Here is a 12,279-nt window from a genome sequence, read left to right on the forward strand (position 1 = left end):
TGGCCATGAATGGCTTTGCTCAAACACTAACTATGCCTTATTGTTCATATTCTCTGAAAAATGGAGAGAGATTTCTAAAGTGTGCAGTGGCCTGTACCTGGAAGGACCTGGAGCTCTTCATCTGGGAGTTGGTCATGGCCAGCGTGCTCTGGATCAGGTTCTGCAGGACAATGACGTGGATGTCTTCAGCGCTGTTCAGAAACACACAGAGTCATGAATAAACTGGGCATTTAAACCCGCCCGAGTGCCCGTGTGCTCACCTGCTCACAGAGTCCACGTACGACTGCTTTTTACCATGGTCTATGGCCGAGATCTTGAACCTGCACACACATCATCAGGAAGTTATTTCACTTACAACCCTCTCATCACACACTGCAAAGCCTTCTGTGCTGACCTAAACTATTTTATAATAAGTTATCATTAACAACCTAAATGGACTTTATTATAGATCCTATTCATATTGCTCAAAATACAATTTTCTCAATGATTTATAAATTATAACATAATATTGCCATCCAATCAGAAGTTTTTTGTTTTGATGCCAGTAACCATGTTTTGTTGTGGAGAGCCGAGAGCTCTCTGCTTTGGCCTCAGATGCACTTTTCCATAAAAAACAACAGGAAAATACAGCAAGCCTCCAGGCAATCAGAAGCCTGGGTTTACGGGTTGCATGTCCTCGGGGCTCGCTCGCTAGCCCAAGTTGACATTAACGCATCTCACTGGACAAATGTTGAAATGTAGCACCGCGCTATGGCTGAAATAACCCAGAAAACTAGATTCTTTTTTCCCTGGAATGGCCTGAACTTGTTTATTGAATGGCTCGAGCCTGAATCATTGTTACCCAAAACTGGGGCTTGTCCGAACCAGTGTGTGGTATTAACAGCTTTGAAAACTGAAATGCACATCGCATTGACACCGGTCTTCACTGATAACCCTGATTGGCAAAACTCATCATCTCATTAGGTTGTGTTGGGAGGCTCCTCACATTGATATTTAGTCAAAAACAGCCTGTAAACCCTTTGGAGCTTTCTTAAGTTAAAGTAAGTCATCACAGTCGCCTTATTCAAGGAAGTAGAAACCAATAAACTGTCTTCCCTCTGTGCAGTCACGCCGCATTAAAAAGCATGTGTTATGAACATAGCTCCGTTTGCTGGTCAAAGGCATACATTGCACTTTCTGTGGTTTTGTCAACACCTCATCGTTTTCTATAAAAGCAGATCGAGAGAGGACGAGACTGTCCAGTTTTCACAGACCTGGGACGCAGACTAAGGAGATTCTAACAGCACAGATTTCAGACCACAGGATTAGGGCTGGGGACCGTTACCAGAACTTTTAAGATACCGATACCCGAATGATACTTTTTCTGATACTTGTACTAAAATATTTGTTGTCTAGAACCAGAAAACAGAACAATAACATGTAGAAGATCTGCACATTTACAATTCATCTCTAATGTCAAGAAATATGGGAATGGGGAAAAATTGGGTGAAAAAATGGGTCAAAAGTAGGGAAAACATTTGGGGGGAGGGGGGGAAATCATTTATTTTATCCTTTTAAATGTAAGTCTGTGTAAACAAATGTGAGAAAGGAACTCACTGTGATAAGAGCTGGTCCTTGCTGTCGGGGATCAGCAGGTTACTCGGGTCCAAGGTGGAGCTGAACTTCTGCCTGAGCAGTCGGACGTACTCGGAGAAGGATTTGGAGCACAGCTGTGAACAAAAAACAAACAAACACACAAACCGAGGCTCGTCAAAGAGAAACGCTGCGACGTCAAATGGATCTTCTTTGTGGGAACTTGGATTGTTTTGTTTTGACATAATTACGCCCCGTAAATGCAGAGTGAACATACCTCGGGTTTCTCTGGTTCTTTGGGCTTATTATTCTCCAAGAGTTTGAGCAGAGCCTTGTCCTGGCCCACCTCGGCTAAACAGATCCTGGAACACACACACATCAAATGAGTTGGACCCTCAGACCGCGACCGCTCAGTCACATTCATACAGGTTTGCACACAGGCGCGATGCATTTCCAGTGTCATTTTACTGTCATCCGTGACATTCGCAACACTACTTAATGCATCTTAAAAATGTTCTTAACAGAGTGACATTTGTGACATTCGTGGACCATGATTTACGATTCACCCTCCATTGGTGGCATTAGCGACGGACCATGTCCTTTTGTGATGATTGGTGGAGAGTTGCCATTCAGCGTGAGAAACAGAAACAGACTGCCCTACGGAAACACACTGCACAGCAGCCATGTTCCAACCAAAGGCAGATTAGTTGGTCACTTTTGAAGAATTTGGTTTGCATTGAGAAAAAGGACGTGGTTAGTTTTAGGAGAAGTGGCACAGTGGCACACTGCAGAAAAGACGCTGAAGCTTTGAGGCAAATGGTGCGTGGCTCACTTCCTGCCAGTGGCACAAGAGCTTGGAAACTTGACTTTAAGATTGAGGTAAAATACGGCTCAATGAGTCTTCAAGGTGTCTTACCCTGATGAAGACTCAATGAGTCGAAAAGCGTCGGCCACGCTATTAAAAGTTTATCTGCAAATTCAGAGTGCCTCAACCAATCTTTTTCGTCAAATTTATATTTAATGCCAGTTTGAATCAGATTTAATGCTTTTCAATGCTCCACGTAAACCCTTGTGTAGCATGGAACCAAACCAAAAGGCTGATTAGTCAATAGTAAGTCACTTTTGAAGAATTTAGCTTGCATTGAGAAAAAGGCAGGTTTAGTTTAGGAAAGGCGCTGAAGCTTTGGAGCAGACGGTGTGGCGAATGGCAGCACTTTAATTTAAATTGCAGATGAGTTAGCTCTTGCAAAGAAGAAGCTGGAGTATCCCCAAGGAGGGAGGACCCACCTGTAGTTGAGCATGGTCTGCTGATTCTTCAGGATGTAGCGTGTGCGCCGGCCCACAGCCAATGACGTCTTATCTCTGGAGGTCTCAAACTCCCTGTGCAGGACGTCTCTCACCACCACGTAGGGGACAAAGGGCCTCTTCAGCTGGAACAGAGCAGGACGGGGGGGGGGGGTCAGCTTCAACAGTGGACCATGGAGTGAAGCTTAGCCAAGAACTACAGCGGGTTCATGGAACTACAGCGGGTTCATGGAGTGTTCAAACGCTCAATTTAGTTTTTATGCTGAAGCCTCCAAGATGCTCCTCTGTGTATCTTGTCCCTCCACACATTTAACAGACTTGATCCATGACTTTACACCTCCTGGTGTTTATCTTAAACACTAAAGAGCTGGTACTTTTGGAGCAAATCCAGGAGATGACACCTGTTGCAGAGGAGTGAAAAGAGAGACAGAGCTCACAGAGTGTTGTTTTCTAGTGATGGGCGAGTGAAGCCTTGTAACACTTTGAGTCTTTCTCGCAAAAACTGTTTGAAGTGTCTGAGCCGTTTCATTCTGTTTGAACACTGACCTCTTGTGGACAAACTTTATTATCACGACTTCTCATCTATAATAGGAAACGCAATCTCAATGGCCGCCGCCTGGGCGCCGCCATGTTTATTTCCCATACCGACTCTGAAGCTAAGCAGGGAAGTGCCTGGTTAGAACTGGGATGGGAGACCGTTCCTCGGATGCTAAGCAGGGAAGTGCCTGGTTAGGACTGGGATGGGAGACCGTTTGGGAACACCAGGAAGCCTGGCGACAGTACTGAGTGTGTGCGTGGACATCCGCGGCCGGCCCCCACGTGACGGTCCCACCGGCCGCGGGCATTGGCCACGGGTCCATATGGGCCGCGGTGCTGCTGTCCGAGGACAACCCGCTGTCACACAAACGCGAGTGCACGAGATCTGACTGCCGTGCGTGTGCGCGCATCCAAACAGGGCGATGTGTGTGTGTGCGCGCGTGTGTGTGTGTATGTATGTGTGCGCGTGCATCCAAACAGGGCGATGTGTGCGTGTGTGTGCGTACGTGTGTATGTGTGCGCGTGCGCATCCAAACAGGGCGATGTGTGCGTGTGTGTATGTGTGTGCGTGTGCGTGCGTGCCCAAAACCTGCTCAAACACGAGCCTCTAATCAAACGCGCTGCTCCGACTGATTTATCCTCCGTGTGAGTAAAAGCGAAAATTAAACCATTTAACGAGCGCATGGCCTGCACTGCGTAGTTTTTTTTCTTTTTTTTTTACTTTGCTGCTGTACCATTTGTTTTCTATTTTGTTTTCACGTATTGTGAGCCCAGAGGTACATTTGATTCTAAAGCAGCTTTGAAAGCATTGCCAATTTTATTGTAAGGTTATAAATACTGTCTAATAATGATCATTAGGCTATTTCAGTTCAAAACCTACTCATTATTTTTTTTATTGTACACTACCGTGATGCACCACACCACGGGTCCTGCACCGTGAACCCAACCGTTAGAGCTGAACCCCTAATATTTATCCATAATTATTCCACTGTCTCTTGAATCCTGTTCCCCGAGTTTAGCGAAAATATTGTCGGACTTTATAAGAGAGGAGCACGGGTGCATCAAACACTCCAATTGCAGTTTGTTTGAAATTTTTTTGAGCCTTCATTCTTTTACTCATTTGTAGTGGCCATAGTTTTTGGAATGGGTTGGGAACCACTGGTCTACAGCTGAACTGTGTAACGGGTTGGACATTTCTTTGTAGTCACTCACAATCTCTGAATATCAAATGTGGAGACTAGCGAGGCCCGGCCGAAGGCCGGGTCTCAGCTAGTAAACAAGACTGAAGCACCAGTCAACAAGTCAAGTCAAGCAGTCAAGCACTTCAAACAGAGGTGTGGCAGTTTTATTATTTGCAGCCCGATATTGATGTTTGATCAAATCAGTCATAGGCCGATAAAGAAAAAGAGTCATTTTCTTTGTAACGTGGGTCTGTGCTTCATGGAGCTCCAGTGGGCGGGGGCCAACTCACTCACCTGTAGTCAACTGTAAGAGTCGTCCTGGCTGTTCTCAGGACTTGTTCTTACAGAGGAACGTTTTCAGTTAAAAACAAATTTGTGTGTAAGAACGTGCTGTGTATGAGGCCCATTGTCTCTGACGCATCTGCTTCTGTTTGCTTCAAATAGATCGATATTCGCCCTTAGGAGGAGAGTCCCAAGGAAAGTCTGCTGGTCTAGACTTTAAGGATATGATGTGAAACCAAAATAATAGAGCATGTGTCAAGTTCCAGACCTGAACATTCCAGATGCTATATTTCTCTATAACAAAAGCAACTAAACTGCAATGCACCTAATGATTAGATACAGATGCTTTCTGCAGTGGGTTATCAAATAAAGTCTTTGCAAGAGATCCCAATATATGTAAGGATTAAACAACGAGGAGCCGTGCATTAGACGGTTATAATGCACGACGCGGAGTCAAGAACACCACGACGCACAGCGGAGTGGTGTTCTTGACTCTGCGAAGCGCATTATAACCGTCTAATGCACGGCTCCTCGTTGTTTAATCCGCTTATACCAGGGTCCCACAAACGTAACATTTATAATAAATGTTTTTTTCATTTTCTAAACTCACTAAATATGCCAGACTACCGGGACTATTTTATGTGGGTTATTAGCCGGTCAATGAAGGCTCGTCTCACAGCGAGTCATTCTCCGCAGCTATTACGAGGATCTCAGTCAGGCTCAACGAAACAACATCAGCACACGCTACATCGCCAGAATCACAACACAACAGGACTAACCCGGCACTTTTCCGTGGAAGTAAACACCGATATGCGGCACTCGTGGGCAGGAGTTATTTCACTTTTACGCTGTTTAACTTGAAGCTAGCTAGCGGTGGAGTCCGCTGGGCCCCACGAACTGAAACTTTTATGTTTGACTTTACTAATCCAGCCAAATATGCTTAAATGCTGGGATCATTTTATGTACGCCTGAAAATTATGAATAGTGCCTAACCGTTTTCAATAGAAATGGACATTAACAGTAGGCTAACCTAGCTGCTCACTCTCCTCTACTTCCCATTTATCAAACGTTTTGTTTTGGCCAAAAACGTTGAAATTTACCACAAAATCCATCTCATACGTTCCTGTCAGTCACTAATTACGCGTTTATCTGATTCAGCTGTGTCATGCGTTGCTATGGCGATGCCCACAGCGGAGTGATATCCCAGTGACTTAACTACCGGACTACGTGTGCAGTTATACGAAAATAATGCACGCTTGTTAGCACCACCAGCCAATACGAAAATAATGCACGCTTGTTAGCACCACCAGCCAATCAGAATCGAGTATTCACCCAGACCATGGTATAAATAAACCTAATTCTTGTAATCAAAGCTAAACTGCAACGTGTCCACAGAAGACTTGGGAGTCATGTCTGAGGAGAGGCCAGGCCTTGTAATGTATGATGGTGATGGTACCTTGCTGTTGAACAGGTGCGTGGCCACAGCACACAGCATGAGGAGCGAGTCTTCCTGCGGCGTCCAGAAAACTCTCTGCCGGGTCATCTGCTTCAGAGCCTCGTGGTCGCGCTCATCGTGGGCCTTGGTGCGTTTCTTCGCCTCTGTGGAAGTGCAAAAGTCTTTGTTTGGAACTCAATGAGTTGCTCAAAAAGGGAATAAACCAATGGGCGCTGGCTGCTCTGCTTTATGACCACGACACTGGGGGCCGCCATTGCTCCGCCATTGCTGTAGTACCTCCATATCGCCACTAGGCCCTCATTGAAAAGCAGTTTAGACACCTTAAAAACAACTTTAACGCCTGGTTTCAATTTTTTTAACACTAGACTAGGCTCGATATTCCTCCTGAGATAACCCTGGGTTAATCACAATATATGAAACCAGGCTGGTTTTCGTAAAAAGAATTTTTGAAATCTCGTACTTAATGAGGCTCGGACTGTTAGCATTGGAGCAGCGCAAGCTACACGTCACGCAAGGGCCGAGTCTACGATGAAAATCCCGCCCGTATGTCCTTTTTAGGAACATGCTTCGTCAGAGCTGGGGAGGAGGAGTCTGTAAATCCGCCATGAATTCCCCCACGACCGTAGTCATTATGGTAAACGGGGAGGAGTGAGCATAAGACGTCCATTATTTTTTACAGTCTATGGAATAAACTTAGCAAGTGCCACTTTAAACACCCCTGGCTGGGAGCTACTCCTCCTTTGGGCCTGCCCTACAGATCCAGCTGCCCCTCTGTTGTCAGGCCGCACACATGAGTGAGAGCAGGCCTGACAGAATCATCAGCCAATCAAAATTTGAGTCACAGTCGCAATGTATCCCCCAGGGCCCAGTAGTACCCCTTTTGCTTTCCTCGCCTGGGAAAACCGCTAATACACCAGCGCATGGGCAGATTTTCTGCCAATCAGAAGCGCGTAACTAATAAGGATAGCTAAACTTTTCTCCTTTTGTGAAAGGTTAACAAGTCAAAATTAAGTGGATTCATCGATCACGGATATTTGGCCCTCTCACTTGAAAAGCTTTGATAGAAAAGCAGTAGATGCCTTTGGTTTGGACAGGAGAAGGATTTGGCCCTTGTTTCCCTCGCGTCAGCTGCACTGGGACATGGTCTGATAAAAAACAGGTATGGGACTACGAGGCATCCCACATATCAAGTAGTAATGTTATTACCGTTTCGTCTCCAGTCATAGTCCGCGTGATGAGGTGGATAAATACCTTTCTTTTTGCGCGGAGCCTTCACCACCTCCTTCTTGGTCCTCTTCCTCTTCTGCTGCTTCCCGCCCACCACCTGCTGGTTCCTGCTGGCCGGCTCCTCCACCACCTACATCACAACAGCAGCAGGGTTAAGCCACAACAGCGCAGACGTGTGAGGAGCACAAGGGAGTGGCCGTACCTGCACGTCGTCCACAGTGATGACTGTCTTCTTCGGAGTCACATAGGAAGGTTTGGCTGCCCTTTCTGGAAGCACAAAGGGGCATGTGCTAAAGAGGGCCGGGTGATATGAGAAAAACGTCTGATATTCAAACACTATCTTGAAATTTTGGAGATCATGACATTTTGCCGATATCTTACTAAACCCTTTCAACACAGTTTCCTTAAAGCTGGGGTTAAAACTAGGGATGCACCGATACCACTTTTTCTAAAACCGATACGAGTACTTTGATTTAAGTACTTGCCGATACCGAATACTGATACGAGTACAAGGCATTTTTTTCAACATTCTTACTTTTTTCACAGCAGATTGGTTTGTAATTAGTTAATTTACTCATGTACATTTCCTTAAGTAAAGTAGGCTACACATTTAAGAGCAGTTATATTAGAATTGTGCTGATGCCATTTATTTATTTATTTGAATTCAATATAATTCAAAAATTTTATTGCACTTTATTACACAGACAGAAAAGCCCATGTCCAAAAGCTCCCCAATGCCTGTGCTTTATTCATTTATGTATTTTTATTTAACAATAGTATTGAGATGGTTACTTAAATGGTCTCTCTCGTGTGTTTGTAGCAACTTAGCGAGTAGCTACAGCGTTTTTATTGTTCTGCTGCAGCTGATTTTCACTCAAGATGGACATGTTGTATCTCTTTAATTTGGATTTTCTGAGGACTTTTTAGTCGCTGGGTTAGTTTTTCAGCTGAATAAACCCCTGGGCATAAAACGGCGTCAGAATGGCCAAAACTGCTAGCCGCAAGGTAGCAACGTTAGCCTGTATGTTGTAAACACTGCAGACTCTTTCTTTCCTCAGCTGAGAGGTGTGCCTCGTAGGTGCGCTGGCCGCACATCAAATGGTATCGGTTTCTGGTATCGGGACCTCATGAATGAGTATGAGTATGAGTACAAGCATGTGGTATCGGCCCGATACCCGATACTGGTATCGCTTTCGGTGCATCCCTAGTTAAAACAAGACAGAAGAAATAATAATTCTGCACCAACAAGGCTAAACTGGAACTGCGTTTGAAAAATTTGATATGGATAATGTGTCCCCGAGTATATCAACAACACATTTGAGTGTTAAGTGCTCGCCTTGTCATCATACAACATCCCGCCCCAAAATGATCATTGTCCAATCATACATCATAGCAACTGTCGCTATGGGACTTATGCCTACCCTGGACCGGGCTTAAAGTTACACTTGTGTGTCGGGCACAGAGAGTTTAAGTTCGAGTGGTCACCAGTCGCAAGAATGATCAAGTCATAACTTTCAGATTTGAGTCAGATGTGCAAGATGCACTCGGCTCCTGTAAGTTTAACTAGCAGCTAACTTAAAGGTACACCGCGTAACATTTTGGACAATTCTGTTGCGGCAAAACAAAACATGCTCCTAATGACCAGCTCAACACAGAAAATGCTGTTACTGCAGTGTTTAATAAAAGAGAGGAGTGTTTGTTTGTATATTTATGAGGTATTTTTCAATGATGAAAATATCTGTCATAAAATAAATGCTTGTATTTCAATTTTATTTATTGGGTAAAATTCTACATGGTATGGCTTTAACAAGGACGCTCATATTTGATCTATAACTAACATAAAAAGAGAGCTTACCCGGTAGTACAAGAGCATGACTAGCCCACACGACAGTTGCATTTTAGTTAGCCTGAGGCTTCTTTTTGATGGAGCTAGCAACAGTAACTAAGAGGGCGGGGCAGCATGTGTTCTCTGGGTGAGAGGCGAAAACTGGTCCATTCTAAACCAACTCCGTCTATAAATGCAGAATGTTATATGTTAAGACACGTCACTCACCTGCCTGAAGAACCAACTGAAGAGAGTTCCTGCACAGGCTCTTCAGCCTCACCTTGGCGTTGGTGGCCTCCAGACCAGACTGTTTCTGCACAAGCACAGTTACTCGGAATTACGGGAGGATCAGTAAGAGCTCCCAGCTGTGTTTGTGAGGAGTATTTAGAACAGGTACGAGACATCACCATCAATTTACTACTAGTCAGTAATATTTAGAATGTTATCATCCAGAGCGCTAACAGATAGAGAGATAGGTAGAGTGATAACTACATGTTAGGCCGGTTTCACACAGATTAGGACTCTCCTTGAAGACAAATTTGTTCATCATTTGTACAAGACGGGAAAAGATTAAAAATAAATGAAGCCACTCAGATTAATGCTACTCGCAAAGCACTTACTGGTTTGACCGCCAGCAGGTGATTGGTCCAAAGCCAGTTCCTCTTCAGATGAGCAAAGAACTCGGAGGCCAGGCCGCCTGCCCCTTTGCCGTCTCCGGGAATAGAACCATCATCCACAACCTCCAGGCTGCCTCTGATGGGGGAGAGCAGCACGACAGACACATCAGAGCACACACTGCACCTACGCAGAGGCGCGTTTCACCAAGTCATATCATTCCATTCATCGCTTTTGATCAGGGAAGCTTCTGCTATTAAGGGAAACTATAGAAATGAAATAAACCATTAAAGAGCTAAAAAACTAAATATTGCGCCAAATTCCAAGAAAACTCCCGAAGAAACAATTCTTTTTCAATACGGATTCACATTTTTAGAAAAACATTTGCACCTCACTGTACATTGCCCTGGCTCTGCCGAACCTATTTCATTTCTTAAGGTTTGCAAATAAGTCATCAAAGAAAGGAAAGAGAACTGGACAAAATGGACAACTTTACAGCTAAAACTGCAGCTCAACATGTTTCAGAGCATCACTTGAACTTAAACAGTAAACATTTTTGAGAATGTCATAATTATCCAATGAATTCAGATTTAACACCAGTTTTAACCTCTTAACCTCTGCCTAATTATCCTAAACGGATAATTTTCCTCACATTGTTACCTCGTTGTCCTCACTTTTTGGACATTTGTTTTCATTTTTTATTGTGTTTTCATTGTTTTATGTCACTTTCTGTTGCTCTTTTGAGCTTTTTCTTTTTCTTTTTTTTTCTTTTTCTTTTCTTTTGCTTTCCTCACACATTCTTGTCACTTTTTCATCACCTTTTTGGCACTTTTTTGTTGCTATTTTGATGCTTTTTTCAAGAAGCTTTTAGATTTGGGTAAAGCCAAACGGGACAAAATGTACTTGGTTCAAGCGGGGGTTTAGAGGTTAATCCAATCCAAATAACCCTTTATAAGACATTCAAGGCCTTGGCTAAATTAACTTAATGACTTGAATGACCCCGTATAAACCCTGATATACGGTAAGACTGTGAAAGGGTAGGCAAAATAAGCAAATATTCAGCCCATACCTTTATGGTCTTGTTCTACAGAAAAATATGTTTGGGCATTACAATTGTACCTTTTATTGAGCGAACTAAACTAAAGTAAACTGGTCAGGAGCAGATTCAGGGGATATTGGCATGTTACCATAGAGATCTAACCAGGGTTAACCTCCACCAACCCTCTGAATCCAGCTTTGTGTTCTACAGGCCGACTGTGTACAGCCCTTACTTGAGGAGGGAGGCCATCCCCAAAAAAACGCGGCGCTCTTTGACGAAGGAGGGCTGGGCGTCGCCTCCGACCCTCTTACTGCGGATCACCCCTGGAATACACAAAGCCAATCCTCTAGTCATTTCATACCAAAATAAAAAACTATGAGGTCAAATCAGACCATATAAATTAAAAACATATCTGCATACATGCAAGAGTTCTTTTTAATTTTAACCTACTGATGATGTGTTGTTGCAATAAAAACCTGCTGATACTAGCCATACCCAGAGGCGTGTTGAGGCAGACACACATGAGGTCAAACCAGTAGTTCTCCAAGTCCTCCGCTATGTTGAAGGTGTACCGCCGCCTCTCGAAGGGCTGCTCCAGGGGCTCCGACGCCAGCCAGTAGTGGGGCTCCGAGCTGGTGGTGTCCACAATGGTGGCATGGCGCTTCAGGTAGAAAAACACCTGCAGGACACCAAAGGGGAGGGGGTTTTAGACAATCATGCACGAGCAGCGGTCATTTTTGAAAGTCAAAACTAAAACTACATTTTTTTTTACAGGTTTGGTGAAGGCGTATGAACTATAAAACTATAAAAACAGGGAAGAGTCTCGTGAACTGTGTTACTCAGACATGTGAGCATTAACACTCCTAAAATGAAAAGGGAAAGCATTATGAAAAATCTACATTTTGGAGCTTTTAACCATGTTATAATGTAATAGTACCATTAAAAAAAAGTGTATGTACCACTGGTATCGAAAAAATCAAACGCAGGTTTTGAATTTTCAAAACCAATTTTTGAATTTTTTGAATTTGTATTGAATTTTCTCCACCGTTACTTTAACAAATGCTGAATAATGAATAGCTATATTTTATCTATTAAATAAAGACACAGAGACACAGAGAGGAGCAAAGTGGGTCAACAGCCCATAAATGCGGCTAAATACGGTGTTTGCATGTTCTCCCCGTGTCTACGTAGGTTTCTTCTGGTTTCCCCTACCACTAAAAATATGTACAGTAGGTTCCCC

At 43.9% G+C, this 12,279-nt stretch overlaps 1 protein-coding gene across 1 annotated transcript in view; it reads right to left on the reverse strand.

Moving 5' to 3' along the window:
* Positions 1-12,279, reverse strand: part of gtf3c1 (general transcription factor IIIC subunit 1) — a 65,224-nt gene that overhangs the window by 17,430 nt on the left and 35,515 nt on the right. Inside the window, exons 21-32 of the mRNA XM_079553618.1 lie at positions 11,535-11,718; positions 11,272-11,362; positions 10,006-10,138; positions 9,614-9,698; positions 7,763-7,827; positions 7,585-7,690; positions 6,334-6,476; positions 2,860-3,002; positions 1,850-1,934; positions 1,597-1,709; positions 261-320; positions 98-191 (exon numbers count right to left, since the gene is read on the reverse strand). Coding sequence (XP_079409744.1) covers positions 98-191; positions 261-320; positions 1,597-1,709; positions 1,850-1,934; positions 2,860-3,002; positions 6,334-6,476; positions 7,585-7,690; positions 7,763-7,827; positions 9,614-9,698; positions 10,006-10,138; positions 11,272-11,362; positions 11,535-11,718 — 1,302 coding nt within the window. The remainder of the gene's footprint in view (positions 1-97; positions 192-260; positions 321-1,596; positions 1,710-1,849; positions 1,935-2,859; positions 3,003-6,333; positions 6,477-7,584; positions 7,691-7,762; positions 7,828-9,613; positions 9,699-10,005; positions 10,139-11,271; positions 11,363-11,534; positions 11,719-12,279) is intronic.

This window comes from Gobius niger, assembly GCF_951799975.1.
Source record: "Gobius niger genome assembly, chromosome: 3".
Classification (NCBI taxonomy): Eukaryota; Metazoa; Chordata; class Actinopteri; order Gobiiformes; family Gobiidae; genus Gobius; species Gobius niger.